At 44.0% G+C, this 19267-nt stretch overlaps 1 protein-coding gene across 1 annotated transcript in view; it reads right to left on the bottom strand.

Moving 5' to 3' along the window:
• Nucleotides 1-2114: 2114 nt before the first annotated feature.
• The window catches only part of FUBP3 (far upstream element binding protein 3), a 56583-nt gene continuing 39430 nt past the window's right edge, over nt 2115-19267 (bottom strand). Inside the window, exons 15-18 of the mRNA XM_073555927.1 lie at nt 17108-17184; nt 4419-4490; nt 4146-4273; nt 2115-3885 (exon numbers count right to left, since the gene is read on the bottom strand). Of these exons, the coding sequence (XP_073412028.1) occupies nt 3877-3885; nt 4146-4273; nt 4419-4490; nt 17108-17184 (286 nt within the window). The 3' untranslated portion in view covers nt 2115-3876. The remainder of the gene's footprint in view (nt 3886-4145; nt 4274-4418; nt 4491-17107; nt 17185-19267) is intronic.

Raw genomic sequence — 19267 nt, 5'->3', positions numbered from 1 at the left:
TGGACAAGAAACTTCTAAAAAATAGCCAGAAATGATAAATTCAAGCAAAGTATGAAATACTGGAGGAATATAGAACATCAGAAATACCTCCATTCCATGTATGCATCTACACAAATCTCTGTAATATGTATCCTCACCCACATATGGTGGAGGATGCGGGCACATTTCTCTATTAGCTGCAGTGCCGGGTTATTGTTAGCAAAACATGGGAGGTTTTTTTTTTCCCTTTTAACAGTTTACTTGACCCTGTATCAGGAGAGCACAGCGGCTGCTCCATCCACAGAAATACCTTAATGTCTCACAAATTTAATATTCAGGAAAACTCCCCTCTTGTCTTCCAGATCTAAGGCCTAATTTAAATTTTCAGCAAATAATATCTGTTGTATTAGTATTACATATCTAGGGGATATCCCCCTGCCCCAGCATGTGTGTTGGTGACTGTGCAGAATATCTCCATATGTACATTTCTATACATGAAGGATTTTTCCATTTTAGTTTTCTTGCTATCATTCTGTCTTAAGAGAAGTGGTGATATCTACCCCTTCAGTAGTGATCTCCTGTCAGGAGAAGAGGGTCCTAAAGAAATTCTCTAATGACAGAGTATTTACTGCGCTTCTACAGGAAAAGTTTGTTGTCCAGAAAAATTAACGGCCTGACCATGTAATGCAATACACACCAGGTCCACTGGAGTAAGGAGTAAAGCCGCTCTCTGATCAAGCTCAATCCTTAAAAAAGACCAAGGACTTTCGCTTCTAGTAACAGCAGTTCTCACAGCCCCGTCCCAAGTATGATATGACTAGGAAGATGCTCCTGAGATGGATAATTAACAGGAAACACCACCCAAAATATTTACTTGCTCCTACAGCAACGGAATCACATGACTAAGGAGAACGCTCAAACTAAGGCCACCATGTCACTCGTTTCCTGAACCAGTTGTAGACCCTAAACCATGACCACCACGGAAAAGCAGTCTTCCAGATATCCAAGAACCAGAAATATCAGATGACCCTCAGGAGCATCACCATAACATATAGGATGAAAAGAAGCCTCAGATCTGCTGGAAAGTTCCACGTCCTCAGATAATGGAGCAGTCACCGCCTCCCCACCACTGCCTTCCCCATAGGCCATTTATTAGTGACAGCGCAGATCACAACAACTTGCAAAGAGAGATGTATGGATGGGAGGATGGATGACTTCTGCCTACATGGCTGATGTCACCGCAGGACCCTCAACACTGCAATTTACAGGGAATAATTGAAAACGGCCGTGATGAAGTACGCATGAACCAGAGCATGTGTGAAGCATGAAATCCAGGGGGAGAGGGGTCTCTGCCATTGGACCCTGTACCCATCCCTTCCTCACTCAGTGGCATGAGGCATGTAAAAGGAAAAGCTGCACCCAGTGCTTGAACCTGACGGGGTGCAGTAGCAGATTTTGTATTTGAGCCCAGAATAATTTTAGTTAATCACAACTTGCCCATCACTCAAAAGCAGATATCCCCAACCAAAAAGAAAATGCAAGCCACTCAAAACTTGATGGACTTCGTGGTCTCATGTGTATGGAGAGCACCACAGCTGCGGGTCAGTGGTACAGACGAGTGAGCGATGCAGAGGGTAGAATATGGGGGTTCACAGCCAGCAATGATGGTATCACACAGCTATTAATAGCTCCGAACACGGAAGAAAAATCACTGGGAACAAAACCAGAAAAAACACAAACATTGTTGGACTCGGATTGATCAGCGCGAGAAAACGTAAAATAACTTTTTTTTTTTTAGAGCCACTTAAAAAAAAACAAAAAACCCCACACAGACAAGTCCATTAAGCATATTTCTTTCCCCAGCACCCCACAGAGATCTCTATGACTCCAGTGCTAATTGTACAACTTCTGCTTTTCACTTTAATTATTAATGTTTCTTCTTTTCATTTCGGCTTAAAATCATATTTTAATTACCGCAATACAAGAGGTTAAGAACCTGCCACCAGGGCTACAAATTACCACCAGAAATTTAAATGTCAGGAATCCCCCCCCCCCCCCCCCCCCCTCAAGAAATTTCAATGTTTTTGTATTTTTTTTTTTCTTTACACAACCCAAAAAGACAACAGACAGCAGGCAAATTTCATCCACAAGCAGGTGTGTGGAGTTTTTTCTTTTTTTTATTATATAGAGTGTAAAATGCAATTGTCAGATAAGACATCTCTGTAACATAATGAATATCATCCAAATGTGATTTTTTATTTTTAATTTGTTAAAACATTTTTTAAAAGGAAGGAAAAAAAAAATAAGTCAAACTCAATTTCCAAAAAAACGGAATGTTCTTAAAGATTAAAATTTGAAATTCACACAAAAAAAAAAAATTAGCTTGAATTCCGTTTTTTCGTCACCCAAAGAAAAACAAAAAAGCAAAAAACAAAATGTCTGTACAAAGAAAAAATAAAATAAAACTACAAACATTCAAAATCACATCCCTTTTATTAAATCAAATGTTTTTTTATTTTTAGCACATACTGTGGTTAATACTAGAGTCTTTACTTTCTAGGATAAATTTGACAATTACATAAGAAAATTTTTAAAACAAAACAAAAAAAAACAAACAAATCAAAAGCGACATGAACAAACCCTGGAGTTAAAAAATAGTTATTACGATTCTTTTTTTTTTTTTCTTTCTTTTTTTAACCTAGGTTTCCACAGTGTTTGCATTTAAAGATTCTTCTTACAGTTGAAACTTTTTTTTTTTTACTTTTTTTCATATTAAAAAATAATAGTATTTATTTCTGACAGCACAAAAAAAGTAAATTTCTGTTATAGCTTGGAAGTCTGATATACAGAGGCATCTTCAGAAGTGATAAACATTGCTTTATAAAATGCCCCACCCTCCCCTGGTCCTACCGGACAAACGCCAATCACATTGCACCGCGACGTGTTAAAATGTTTATCAGGAAGGACAGGGAGGGGAAGGGGTTAACAATCATAATTTTTTTATATTAACCCTTCAAAACCCTAGGTATTGTACAAAGCCTACAAAAATGACCCTGCTCCCCCTCCCCTTTTACCCCCGACACACAATACTTGTCTCAAGAAATAGATCGAAATATTTCCTTTTTAGAACGAGCAATAATTTCCAAGTAACATAGATTGATACTTCTCTTTAAAAAAAAAAAATAAATAAAAAAAAAAAATATTGCAATAAAATCAAAAATACAGTCATAATACCAGAAAAATCAGACGTAAAACATTTAATGAATTTACAGTTAAGAATATTTAAATACACATTTAAAAAATTCAGGAACTGTGTACAGAATTTTATATCATTTTGATAAGACCTCCAAGCTGCATCGTCTGATAGACAAAATGCTACGAAGAAAAAATAAAAATAATGAGACAAATATGTTGCAATATCAGCACCAAAAAAGGGGGCGAAAGGAGCTACACAAATGGAGGAATATACAGATTTTCTCTTTTTTTTGCTGTTTTAGTTTTCTGTTTTTTTCAATATAATCTGATCTGTTCCAAGAAAAAATGAAAAAAAAAAAAAAAAAAGAAAAAAAGAATTCATTTTAACGCTTTTTTTTCAAGGGTAAGAAATGTATACAAAGAAAAATACAAATAAACGAATAAAAATACTCCCAGCACATTTATATCTTTAGTATATTACAGAATCCTGATTCTTAGCAAAGTTCAGTATAGATTTAACCCTATATTCACTAGTGTTTTACAAACAGAAAGAGAAAGTCTTCATCAAAACATATGCAAATCTAGAAACCGGTTACAAATTAAGAATTAAAGGTTCTTCTGCAATGATTCCGAGGGAGGGAGGAAAAAATAAAAAAAAAGGGGAAAAAAAAATATTGAATGGAAACTGCCTGGATTATTGTTCTACTGCTCCTGGAAGACAAGAAAATACAAAAAATAAATAAAATCAGCAAATCTGAAACAAATCAATGAGTAGAAATTCTAGTTAACCTTTAAGTTTTGTTTTTTTTTTAATAAAAAAATATACATTATAAAAGTGCAATCAAAGATAAAACTATTAATACTTCCACAACTAATTATTTATCATCTAGCTTTTTAATTATTTTGGTAACTTTAAAACTGACAAATAAATGGAGTCTGCTTTTGGAGAGGCGCAGCCTTCAGTCACTCACCTGGCTGTGGGTTTGTGTCTGTCCCAGGGACTGCCCATAGTAAGCAGCTTGCTGTCTGTAATACTCTGCCCACGCCATGGTGTAGTCGGGCTGGGAGCTTGGCTGAGACGGGGCACTGGCTGCTTGATCTGACATGAAATACAAATGACAAAAACATCTGAACAATAATCCACTAACACAAGCGTAAGAGAATGAGAGCAGTATGGACAATTCTCAGAGGTAACTCCGAGGACATCGTTCAGCGAGCGCAGACCCCATCCCTACAGAACTCACTCTGCTTCTTGTAGTACTCCTCCCACGCTTTACTGTAATCGGGCTGTGCATTCTGCTGCTGACTCTGCTGACCTGCGACCCAAACACAAGACAGGAGTGAGTGCAAGGAGGAGTATACACAGCGCTCAGTGTACGGCATAATCACACATATAGGAGGCGCAGCGCTCAGTATATGGTATAATCACACATACAGGAGGACGCAGAGCTCTGTATACGGTATACTCACATACAGGAGGCGCAGTGCTCAGTATACGGTATAATCACACATACAGGAGGACGCAGAGCTCTGTATACGGTATACTCACATACAGGAGGCGCAGCGCTCAGTATACGGTATAATCACACATACAAGAGGACGCAGAGCTCTGTATACGGTATACTCACATACAGGAGGTGCAGCGCTCAGTATACGGTATAATCACACATACAGGAGGACGCAGAGCTCTGTATACGGTATACTCACATACAGGAGGTGCAGCGCTCAGTATACGGTATAATCACACATACAGGAGGACGCAGAGCTCTGTATACGGTATACTCACATACAGGACGCAGCGCTCAGTATACGGTATAATCACACATACAGGAGGACGCAGAGCTCTGTATACGGTAATCACACATACAGGACGCAGCGCTCAGTATACGGTATAATCACACATACAGGACGCAGCGCTCAGTATACGGTATAATCACACATACAGGACGCAGCGCTCAGTATACGGTATAATCACACATACAGGACGCAGCGCTCAGTATACGGTATAATCACACATACAGGAGGACGCAGCGCTCAGTATACGGTATAATCACACATACAGGAGGACGCAGCGCTCAGTGTATGGTATAATCACACATACAGGAGGACACAGAGCTCAGTATACGGTATAATCACATACAGGAGAACGCAGAGCTCAATATACTGTATAATCACACATACAGGAGGGAACAGTGCTCAGTATCCGGTATAATCACACATACAGGAGGTCGCAGAGCTCAGTATACGGTATAATCACACATACAGGAGGACGCAGAGCTCAGTGTACGGTATAATCACACATACAGGAGGACGCAGAGCTCAGTGTACGGTATAATCACACATACAGGAGGACGCAGAGCTCAGTATACGGTATAATCACACATACAGGAGGACGCAGTGCTCAGTATATGGTATAATCACACATACAGGAGGACGCAGAGCTCAGTATATGGTATAAGCACACATACAGGAGGACAGTGCTCAGTATACGGTATAATCATGCATACAGGAGGACAGTGCTCAGTATATGGTATAATCACACATACAGGAGGACAGTGCTCAATATACGGTATAATCACACATACAGGGAAGACGCAGAGCTCAGTATACGGTATAATCACATATACAGGAGGCGCAGCGGTCAGTGTACGTTATAATCACACATACAGGAGCACGCAGAGCTCAGTATACGGTATAATCACACATACGAGAAGGACGCAGAGCTCTGTATATGGTATAAGCACACATACAGGAGGACAGTGCTCAGTATCGGGTATAATCACACATACAGGAGGACAGCGCTCAGTATACGGTATAATCACACATACAGGGAAGACGCAGAGCTCAGTATACGGTATAATCACATATACAGGAGGCGTAGCGGTCAGTGTACGTTATAATCACACATACAGGTGCTCTTCCCTGTTTCCTCCCCACCTGACCTCCTCTGCTGAACTGCTCCTCAACCTCAAATCTGTCCTAATGAAACCTAAAACAAGCTGCCTACTCTCCTTCTCCCATCTGCTCTCCCTTTCTCTGCCTCTCCTCACTGCTGGCAACATATCTCCCAATCCTGGACCCCCATAGATCATAACCCCCATTACTACCCCTTCTTACCGCTCCCTATCTAATAAAAACTACCGCAATCTTTCCAACTTAAAACCCGTGCCATTGACACCCAACCCCCTGCTCCCTCTCCCTGGAGCACTTTGGAATGCCCACTCCATCTGCAATAAGCTTTATGTGATTCATGACCTCTTTCTCTCTCGCAATCTTGCCTTTCTCTGCCTCACAGAAACCTGGCTGACACCCTCTGACACTGCCTCCACTTCACCCACACTCCTCGCCCTGGCAACAGACATGGTGGAGGAGAGGGCCTTCTCCTTTCTTCCAACTGCACCTTCAACCCAATACCACCTCTTCCCTCCCTAATCCTCCCCTCTTTTGAAGTCCACTCTGTCCGCATATACTCTCCCTCCAACTGGCCGTCATATACCGACCTCCAGGTCCGACCACTGCCTTCATTGACCAATTATCTACCTGGCTTCTTCACTTTCTTTCAACTGACATCCCCACTATCATCATGGGTGACTTCAACATCCCCACTGATACCCTTCAGTCAGCAGCCTCCAAACTCTTGTCCCTTACTTCATCCTTTGGACTTACTCAGTGGTCCTCCTCAGCCACCCACACAGATGGACATACATTAGACCTGGTCTTCACCCGCCTCTGTTCTCTTTCTAACTTCACCACCTCCCCTCTATCTGACCACCATCTACTCACTTTCTCATCCCTGTACTCCTCTCCTGGCACCCATGTCGTGCAACATGCGCACCCCCACAGAAACCTTGCACACCTAGACACCCACAAGCTCTCTGACTATTTTACCACCGGCATCCATATCCTCACTCCAAGACACAGACAGTGCCACTGCTTTCTACAATACCACTCTTGCATTAGCTATTGACACGGTCGCCCCTCTCGTTCATGGCAGAATGCGACGTACCAACAGACAACCCTGGCACAATAACACCACTAAAAAGCTCCGGCAAGTGTCCAGGGCTGCAGAGCGGCTTTGGAAGAAAACAAATTCGCAAGACGACTTCACTGCACTCAAACAGGCAACACTCGCTTTCAAATCTGCCCTCACCTCTGCTAAACAGGCCTACTTCACAACCCTCGTATCTTCCCTATCCTACAATCCCAAACAGTTATTCAAAACATTCAACTCCCTCCTATGCCCACCACTGTCCCCTCCAACCTCCCTCATCTGTGGTGAGGACTTTGCCACACACTTTAAAAATAAGATCGACCAAACAAGGCAAGTCTTCATTGTTCAACCGCCACAACCCCTTTGTAAACCAGACCAATGCCCAAACCCCATAACCTCACTTTCCAACATCACTGAAGGGGAGCTTAATCGCCTCTTCTCCAAATCACACCTCACAACCTGTGCACTTGACCCCATCCCATCCCACTTCCTCCCCAACCTCACCTCCACACTTATCCCATGCCTAACCCACCTCTTCAACCTATCGCTAACGTCCGGTATCTTCCCTTCTGCGTTTAAACATGCCACAATCAGGCCAATCCTTAAAAAGACAACTCTCGACCCAACCGCTATGTCCAGCTATCACCCAATATCACTGCTTCCATTCGCTTCCAAACTCCTGGAGCTGCACGTCCACGCTGAACTTACCTCCCACCTCTCATCTAACTTGCTCTTTGACAATCTACAATCTGGTTTCCACCCCCATCACTCCACTGAGACAGCCCTGACCAAAATTACTAACAACCTACTTACAGCCAAAGCAAATGGACAATACTCTATACTCCTGCTTCTAGACCTGTCCTCTGCATTCGACACAGTTGACCACTGCCTCCTACTACAGATCCTCTCCTCCTTTGGCATCAAAGACCTCGCCCTATCCTGGATCTCCTCATACCTCAGTGTCTGTGGGAGTGTCTCCCACTCCCACAGTACCTCCTCATCCCACCCTCTCTTTTTTGGAGTCCCCCAAGGCTCTGTTCTAGGACCCCTACTCTTCTGAATTTATACCCTTGGCGTGGGTCAACTCAAAATCCCATGGATTCCAGTACGACCTTATGCTGACGACACTCAGATCGACCTCTCTGGCCCAGACGTCCCCTCTCTGCTGTCCAGAATCCCGGAGTGTCTATCAGCCATATCCTCCTTCTCCTCTCGCTTCCTCAAGCTCAATGTGGACAAATCCGAACTCATCATCTTTCCTCCATCTCACAGATCTTCCTTACCTGACCTACCACAATTAATGACATCACGCTTTCCCCAGTACCGGAAGTACACTGCCTCGGAATAACCCTCGACTCTGCCCTGTCCTTCAAACCATACATCCAAGCTCTTTCTACCTCCTGTTGCCTCCAGCTCAAAAATATTTCCATATTTCCGTCCTTTCCTCAACCTTCAATCTACTAAAGTGCTTGTGCACGCCCTCACCTCCCGCCTTGACTACTGCAACATCCTTTTCTGTGGTCTTCCTGCTAACATCCTCACACCTCTCCAGTTCATCCTTAACTCTGCTGCCAGACTAATCCATCTCTCTCCTTGCTACTCCTCCGCTTCTCCCCTCTGCAAATCTCTTCACTGGCTTTCAGCACATGTGAAAAAGACTTGGGTATACTAATAGATCACAGACTGAATATGAGTCAACAGTGTGATGCAGCAGCAAAAAAGGCAAATGCAATTCTAGGATGTATTAACAGAAGCATACAGTCTAGATCACGTGAAGTCATTATTTCCCTCTACTCCTCTTTGGTCAGACCTCATCTGGAATATTGTGTCCAGTTTTGGGCACCACATTTTAAAAAAGACATCAACAAACTGGAGCAAGTTCAGAAAAGAGCGACCAGAATGGTGACCGGTCTGCAAACCCTGTCTTATGAGGAAAGGTTGCAGGATTTGGGAATTTTTAGTTTGCAAAAGAGAAGACTGAGAGGAGACTTAATAGCTGTCTACAAATATCTAAAGGGCTGTCACATTGTAGAAGGATCAACTTTATTCTCATTTGCACAAGGAAAGACTAGAAGCAATGGGATGAAACTGAATGGGAGGAGACACAGATTAGATATTAGAAAAAACTTTTTGACAGTTAGAGTGATCAATGAGTGGAACAGGCTGCCACGAGAAGTGGTGAGTTCTCCTTCAATGGAAGTCTTCAAACAGAGGCTGGACAGACATCTGACTGGGATGATTTAGCGAATCCTGCTTTGAGCAGGGGGTTGGACCAGATGGCCCAGGAGGTCCCTTCCAACTCTACGATTCTATGATTCTAAATTCAATCCCTCAGCATATCCAGTTCAAATTACTAATATTGACCTACAAAGCTGTCTATAACCTGTCTCCTCCATATATCTCTGAATTAATCTCCCGATACCTTCCCTGACGTAATCTCCGGTCCTCCCAAGACCTCCTTCTCTCCTCCACACTTATTCGCTCCTCACCCCACCGTCTCCAATACTTCTCCCGAATATCCCCCATCCTCTGGAATTCTTTGCCCCAATATGTCCGACTATCAACCACATTCGGATCCTTCAGACGGAACCTGAAAACCCACCTCTTCGAGAAAGCCTACAGCCTGTAATGACCTCACGACCTCCTCACCACTGCTGGAGATATCACCTCAACCAACACCGGAAGTGCTGCAACCCCCCAACCTACTGTCTCCTTCCCCACAATACTGTAGCATGTAAACCCGAAAGGGCAGGGTCCTCTCCCCTCTATCAGTCTGTCATTTTAAGTTTGTTTACTGTGATATCTGTAATTTGTATGTAACCCCTTCTTATGTACAGCACCATGGAATCAATAGCGCTATATAAATAAATAATACAGGTGGATGCAGCGCTCAGTATACGGTATAATTACACAGAGGTGGACGCAGCGCTCAGTGTACGGTATAATCACACAGTAGGATGCAGCGCTCACTATACAGTATAATCACACTTCCAGGAGGACACAGCGCTCAGTATATGGTATAATCACACATGGGAGGGCGCAGTGTTCAGTATACGGTATAATCACACATACAGGAGGACAGCGCTCAGTATACGGTATAATCACACAGGACGACAGCGCTCAGTATATAGTATTTCACATACGGAGGGGACAGCGCTCAGTATACGGTATAATCACACATACAGGAGGACGCAGCGCTCAGTATACGGTATAATCACACATACAGGAGGACGCAGCGCTCAGTATACGGTATAATCACACATACAGGAGGGCACAGTGCTCAGTATACAGTATAATCACACATACAGAGTATACAGTATAATCACACATACAGGAGGACACAGTGCTCAGTATATGGTAAAATCACAAATGGGGGGGCACAGTGTTCAGTATACGGTATAATCACACATACAGGAGGACACAGCACTCAGTATACAGTAAAATCACACACAGGACACAGCTCAGTTTTCGTTATAATCACACATACAGGAGGGCACAGAGCTCAGTATACGGTATAATCACACATACAGGAGGGCACAGTGCTCAGTATAATCACACATACAGAAGGACGCAGTGCTCAGTATACGGTATAATCACACAAGAGGACACAGCGCTCAGTATACGGTATAATCACACATACAGGAGGACGCAGCGCTCAGTATACGGTATAATCACAGATACAGGAGTACGCAGCGCTCAGTATACGGTATAATCACACATACAGGAGGGCACAGTGCTCAGTATACAGTATAATCACACATACAGAGTATACAGTATAATCACACATACAGGAGGACACAGTGCTCAGTATATCGTATAATCACACATGGGAGCACAGTGTTCAGTATACGGTATAATCACACATACAGGAGGACACAGCGCTCAGTATACGGTATAATCACACACAGGACAGCTCAGTATATGGTATAATCACACATACAGGAGGGCACAGTGCTCAGTATATGGTATAATCACACATACAGGAGGGCACAGTGCTCAGTATAATCACACAGAGGAGGACACAGCGCTCAGTATACGGTATAATCACACATAAAGGAGGACACAGCGCACAGTATATAGTATTTCACATACGGGGGGGACGCAGCGCTCAGTATACGGTATAATCACACACACACAAGAGCACACAGCACTCAGTATACTGTATAATCACACATACAGGAGGGCACAGTGCTCAGTATACGGTATAAGCACACATACAGGAGGACACAGCGCTCAGTATACGGTATAATCACACATACTGGAGGGCACAGTGCTCAGTATACGGTATAAGCACACATACAGGAGGGCACAGTGCTCAGTATACGGTATAAGCACACATACAGGAGGGCACAGTGCTCAGTATACGGTATAATCACAGATACAGGAGGACGCGGTGCTCAGTATACGGTATAATCACACAAACAGGGAGGACGCAGTGCTCAGTATACGGTATAATCACACATACAGGAGGGCACAGTGCTCAGTATACGGTATAATCATACAGGAGGGCACAGTGCTCAGTATACGGTATAATCATACAGGAGGGCACAGTGCTCAGTATAATCACACATACAGAAGGACGCAGTGCTCAGTATACGGTATAATCACACAAGAGGACACAGCGCTCAGTATACGGTATAATCACACATACAGGAGGACGCAGCGCTCAGTATACGGTATAATCACAGATACAGGAGTACGCAGCGCTCAGTATACGGTATAATCACACATACAGGAGGGCACAGTGCTCAGTATACAGTATAATCACACATACAGAGTATACAGTATAATCACACATACAGGAGGACACAGTGCTCAGTATATCGTATAATCACACATGGGAGCACAGTGTTCAGTATACGGTATAATCACACATACAGGAGGACACAGCGCTCAGTATACGGTATAATCACACATACAGGAGGGCACAGTGCTCAGTATAATCACACAGAGGAGGACACAGCGCTCAGTATACGGTATAATCACACATACAGGAGGACACAGCGCACAGTATATAGTATTTCACATACGGGGGGACGCAGCGCTCAGTATACGGTATAATCACACACACAAGAGCACACAGCACTCAGTATACTGTATAATCACACATACAGGAGGGCACAGTGCTCAGTATACGGTATAAGCACACATACAGGAGGACACAGCGCTCAGTATACGGTATAATCACACATACAGGAGGGCACAGTGCTCAGTATACGGTATAAGCACACATACAGGAGGGCACAGCGCTCAGTATACGGTATAAGCACACATACAGGAGGACACAGCGCTCAGTATACGGTATAATCACACATACAGGAGGGCACAGTGCTCAGTATACGGTATAAGCACACATACAGGAGGACACAGCGCTCAGTGTACGGTATAATCACACATACAGGAGGGCACAGTGCTCAGTATACGGTATAAGCACACATACAGAAGGGCACAGTGCTCAGTATACGGTATAATCACACATACAGGAGGACGCAGAGCTCAGTATACGGTATAATCACACATACAGGAGGGCACAGTGCTCAGTATACGGTATAAGCACACATACAGGAGGACACAGCGCTCAGTATACGGTATAATCACACATACAGGAGGGCACAGTGCTCAGTATACGGTATAAGCACACATACAGGAGGGCACAGTGCTCAGTATACGGTATAATCACACATACAGAAGGACGCAGTGCTCAGAATAAGGTATAATCACACATACAGGAGGACACAGTGCTCAGTATATGGTATAATCACATATGGGAGGGCACAGTGTTCAGTATACGGTATAATCACACATACAGGAGGACACAGCGCTCAGTATATAGTATAATCACACATACAAGAAGGACGCAGCGCTCAGTATACGGTATAATCACACACAGGACAGCTTAGTATACGGTATAATCACACATACAGGAGGGCACAGTGCTCAGTATACAGTATAATTACACATACAGGAGGACACAGCGTTTAGTATATAGTATTTCACATACGGGGGGACGCAGCGCTCTGTATACGGTATAATCACACACACACACACACAAGAGCACACAGCACTCAGTATACGGTATAATCACACATATAGGAAGGCACAGTGCTCCGTATAATCAGACATACAGGAGGACAAAGCGCTCAGTATATAGTATTTCACATACAGGAGGACGCAGAGCTCAGTATACGGTATAAGCACACATACAGAAGGACGCAGTGCTCAGTATACGGTATAATCACACAAACAGGGAGGACGCAGTGCTCAGTATACGGTATAATCACACAAACAGGGAGGACGCAGTGCTCAGTATACGGTATAATCACACAAACAGGAGGACGCAGCGTTCAGTATACGGTATAATCACACATACAGGAGGACGCAGTGTTCAGTATACGGTATAATCACACAAACAGGAGGACGCAGCGTTCAGTATACGGTATAATCACACAAACAGGAGGACGCAGCGTTCAGTATACGGTATAATCACACATACAGGAGGACGCAGCGTTCAGTATACGGTATAATCACACATACAGGAGGACGCAGCGTTCAGTATACGGTATAATCACACAAACAGGAGGACGCAGCGTTCAGTATACGGTATAATCACACAAACAGGAGGACGCAGCGTTCAGTATAATCACACAAACAGGAGGACGCAGTGCTCAGTATATGGTATAATCACATATACAGAGAGGTTGCAGCGCTCAGTATACGGTATAATCACACATACAGGAGGACACAGCGCTCAGTATATAGTATTTCACATACGGGGAGACGCAGCGCTAGGAATACCATACAGCACGTTAAGATTATGTGCTCTTTATATTTCCCCCATTTGGACAACCTTTCCGGGTCTGCCCTGTTAACACTGGATGTTAGGTAGAGATACCATGGCTTTGATCCAGCCGACTGCTCAAGAAAGCGAGAACAGTGACTTTAGAGAACTGTTCTGGAAACGGCTTATGGTGGAGGGGGTGGAGGCCTTGCCATACTGATATCAGATTAGGAGCCAAGAGGGAGGTGAGCAGATAAATGCAGTATACAAATCAATGAGCCAAGCTCCTCATACATGGCAGCCAGGCTCTGTTGGTGGATGACTACTCCTATGGGCAACATACCTCTCGTAGTATTCCCACTCTAGTCATGATGTATTGTGCATATAGTTTCAACATTGAGTCCTATATACTTCTATGGCAATCCATATATCTGAACAAGATCTAATCGAAGTCCGAAATATCATATACGTTCACTGTGGATTGCAAATAAATCATCTTTGTTCTACATCAATTGAGTGCCAAGTTCTTCATAGATACACTACAGACTGGGCTCCTTACGTGTGCTCTACTACTACATACCTAATATTGTCAGGGTGGGGGCTCCTGCGAGTTAAGGACTTCTTACAACTTGAGTCATACACCACCATCACCTACTCACCATCTATATAAGAGTGGTAGCCGCACACGCCGAATACTTCCCAGTGGTGGAGACACACTGACTACCGCCTCACTCACCATATATTGTAGTGGTGGTCACACACGCTCACCATCATCCCACTCACAGTCTATAGGAGTGGTGGTCACACACACGTTCACTACCACCGACCTACTCACCGACTATAGCAGTGATGATGACACACGCTCACTACTGTGCCACTCACCATGTATTGTAGTGGTGGTCACACGCTCACTACCGCTCCAATCACACAGGTGACTTTAGGCACTCAATTTACAAAACTGATTGTGGGGTCCCCACCAGCCGGACCCTAGCAATCATAAGTCTTTTCCTACACATAGGTGATAACTTTTTTTATTCTCCCTGTGATTGTTCGATCGCTTCGTCTAAAGGTACTGTCACACTTAGCGATGTACCAGCGATCCCGACCAGCCATATGACGCGGTCAGGATCGCTGGTACATCGCTAAGTGGTCGCTAGTGAGCTGCCACACAGGCAGATCTCACCAACGACATCGCTGGGGACGGGGGTCGCTACTTACCTGTCTCACTAGGCGATCCTGCGTCCTCCCACCCCCGGCCACGCTCGTCTCTCCACAGGAAGCGCCGCAGGAAGCTGACGACGAGAAACGGTCCAGCCTGTTCTCGCGCGATCAGCGATAACCAGCGGGGGAGCGGGTGGTAGGTAAGTATCACACATAGCGATGTCGCTAGCAATATCGCTATAACGTCACAAGTTATAGCGATATTGCTAGCGATATCGCTTAGTGTGACAGGCCCATAACACTTCAAGACTACAGTATATAGTGACATTAACAATCTCCTATGAATACCAGGCTGGGCTTTATGGGAGTACAAAGTTAGTGTGATGGGAACCTTCAGTAGGTTCTCTGCGATCACATTACGAAAGAGGCTGTGACATGCACCAATGCAGATGGCAAATGAATGGTTAAGTAGCAATGATCGGCGCTAGCTCTGATCACTGTTGTACGGCCAATGTCCCGACATGTAAGGAGCGGGTGCAGCTCCTGAGCACACAGCCGATATCAGAAAGTTAGGAATTGTACAATGAGCAGTTGCAAAAACAGAAGGCCTCTTCACAGGGAGCTGAATGCTCAGTGAAATACCACCAAACAAACATCGCAAATGGGACCACACGTAAACCCTTCCAAAAACTGGATATAATCTAATTTTATTACAATTTACAAAGAAACTATAAGGAAGCTATGAGAGAGGCATAAAAAGCATCAGGAATGGGTTAAGGGTTGACCACTGCCACAAGTCAGTCCAATGTCCCTTTATCAATGACTCAGGGGTCACATAAAGAGCCCACCTGCCAGTCCCCACAATAGGGAGCTCAATCAATGGCCTTTCTTTGGAAAGTCATTGAGGGACACGCCAATTAATGGACTGCAGGCTGGCATGTTTAACCTCATCCACGGCTTTATATGTCTGCGAGGGAGGATTGTAGGATTGTAAGGAGCAATAAACCCCTCCATGTTTAGATCACTGGTTTGGACTTGGTGGTGGTGATTGGGGGGGGGGGGTCTCGCTCGCTCAATTTGTCCACCAGTTGGAAGATGAAGTTACTGACGCTCGTTGCTTGCATACAATACAACCTGCTGCGGGGATGGGACTGGCACCAAATAATGTAGTTGGAGAGGATTACAGCCACGAGATGGAGCCCATCTCCCCGCTTGCTTCCTATATCCCTCTCAGCGGGAAGCCTCGGCCCGGATCGATATCTCATACTCTGCTCAAGCAAAGGAAAGTGATCTGAGGCTTGCGGGTAGGCAGGAATCAAGCCTAAAACAGGGCTATCAGTTTATGATTATACTGGCTTCATGCCTCACGTGCGGAAGGACATGGAAAAAAAAAAATAGCCATGTGTCCCTTCATTAAATGGGCTGTCTGCTTAGCTTTTCCCAAAAGCAGGAGACCCACAGGGAGAATGCAGCAATGCACTGCTGCTTATGTAGTGCACAGATCTGCCTTACTCTGGGGGGCGCTTCCCCCTCTATTTGGGGATGACGTCAGCATGCATCTCTTTATGGATATGCCATCTGAGAGTTCATCAGACATGGTAGCTGGCAAGTAGGAAACGTGCAGGGTCACGTCTGTACCATCTAACCTGGCTTCACTCCCCTGGAGCGAGAGCCTGTACGTAGGAATACAGGATGGAGGGCAATGTCGTAGGCATACATGTACAGTTCACCTTGGAGACCATGAATAGCGTGCACATGATAGACAACAGCAGGGATGGTGATCATTAACGTATTAGCATGTGATATTCCTCCCTGGATCACAACAATTATCATCCGCAAATCCTCTTCTGCGAGGAAAAGTAACCCAGACAACGTAGCTGTAATGCACAGGCTCAAGCAGTCCAGAAAGCTCATATGGGTGTAGAACTACAAGTACCAGCTGCTGTCAACAGATAATGTGGCAATAAGCAATTTATGGAAAACAAATTAAACTGTGAACCTACCTGGAAGCTGCTGAGTAGGCTGCTGCCATGCTTGGTAAGTGCTACCCCAACCCTGTGTTACGAACGCCTGAGGACCACTGAAAAAAAATATATAGAAATTAATGACACCATAAGCTCATAGGGATTACTAAATCACACAGGCAAGAGAAGTGCAAACAGAACTCCCTGCAATACAGGAATAGCCAGTTGCATGGAAAGACTGACAAGGCATAGGGATTAATTGTTCCAGGGATCATAGAGATTTAGGCTGCAGATGCAGAAGTGCAAAAAGCCAACATAATCTTCTAGGTAAGGAAAGCGCATACATAGCAATTCCCACATAAGAGTAGCAAGCCAAGAAAAACGAATCACCTTATAATAGGTTTTTATTAATTACACCAAAAAACCACAACATGATAAAAACAAATTAAAAGGCCTAAAAAGGCAAAGAAGAAAATACTCCCGGACCAACCTATTATATAGCTTAAGTCTCACCAAGCAAGAGTTAAATGCAATCAGTTGAATAAAATCAGACAAAATAAAAGAATAAGTCACAAAAAATATGTAAATATGTATATATATTTTATATATATGTATTCGTATACCACACCAGCGTAACCAAAAAGAAAAATGCATATACAAATATAACTACCGTATATACTCGAGTATAAGCCGACCCCCCTTAATTTTGCCACAAAAAACTGGGAAAACTTATTGACTCGAGTATAAGCCTAGGGTGGGAAATGCTCCATAGATTATTCCCCCATATGGTGTCCCCAGAAGAAGCTCCATAGATTATTCCCCCATATGCTGACCCCATAAGGAGCTCCTTAGATTATTCCCCCATATGCTGAACCCATAAGAAGCTCCTTATATTATTCCCCCATATGCTGACCCCATAAGAAGCTCCTTAGATTATTCCCCCATATGCTGACCCCATAAGAAGCTCCTTAGATTATTCCCCCATATGCTGACCTCATAAGAAGCTTCTTAGATTATCCCCCCATATGCTTACCCCATAAGAAGCTCCTTAGATTATTCCCCCATATGCTGAACCCATAAGAAGCTCCTTATATTATTCCCCCATATGCTGACCCCATAAGAAGCTCCTTAGATTATTCCCCCATGTGCTGCCGCTGCTGCATGTAAAAATAAAAAAAATGACACACTCACCTCTCCGTCGCTGGGTGTCAGATACTCACCTATCCTGCGTCCAAGGCTGCTCACCGCTATCTGCCACGTCATCGGTCAGTGACGTTCAGACTGCAGGGGGCGCGGCGCGCACTAATCACGTCACCGCGCCCTCTGCTGTCTGAAGTCACTGACCGATGACAGACAGCAGCAAGCAGCCATGGATGCACGACAGGTGAGTATCGCTATACTTACCCGTCCTGACGCTGTCTCTTGAGCCCCCAGCTTCTCCGCGCTCTCTCTTCCTGCGTTCAGCGGTCATGTGATACCGCTCATTAAAACTCATGAATATGCGCATATTCATGAGCTTTAATGAGCGGTACCATGTGACCGCTGAAGGCAGGAAGAGAGAGCGCGGAGAAGCTGGGGGCTCAAGAGACAGCGTCAGGACGGGTAAGTATGACCTGACACCCCCGCCCTCCCGGTGTATATGACTCGAATATAAGCCGACTCGAATATAAGCCGAGAGGGGGACTTTCAGCCCAAAAAAATGGGCTGAAAATCTCGGCTTATATTCGAGTATATACGGTATATCAAACAGGCTGAATTCATACTGAATGGATATACAGCCAACAGTTCAAACCTATAAAAAAAAAGAAACGCTGCCATGGCCTATAAAGACCCAAATAAGGGTTAAACGAGTACGGACATGTAATAATACCCATGGGGCAAAGATCAAGAATAATAATAATATATATCAGAAATAAACACTTGTAATAGATCACACTATTTATAATGACTAATATGAGTTTCACTTTTTGTATTGAAGAACTGAGATAAATTTACTTTTTAATATTCTAATTTTGTGAGCACCAGATGTATATATATAATTAATTTAAAATTTTAACTTTTTTAAATTAGAAAAAGGAAAATAGGTCAATGCAAACGTTTGTGCACCCTGCATGGTTAGTACCTAATAGCACCCCCTTCTGCAAGTATTACAGCTTTTAAACGTTTTTTGTATCCAGACAAGAGTCTTTCAGTTCTTGT

The sequence above is a fragment of the Dendrobates tinctorius genome, unplaced genomic scaffold, assembly GCF_039654945.1.
Source record: "Dendrobates tinctorius isolate UK_male_01 unplaced genomic scaffold, ASM3965494v1 ptg000231l, whole genome shotgun sequence".
Classification (NCBI taxonomy): domain Eukaryota; kingdom Metazoa; phylum Chordata; class Amphibia; order Anura; family Dendrobatidae; genus Dendrobates; species Dendrobates tinctorius.
The sequence above is the reverse complement of the archived record's forward strand: the minus strand, read 5'-3'. Positions and strand labels throughout refer to the sequence as shown.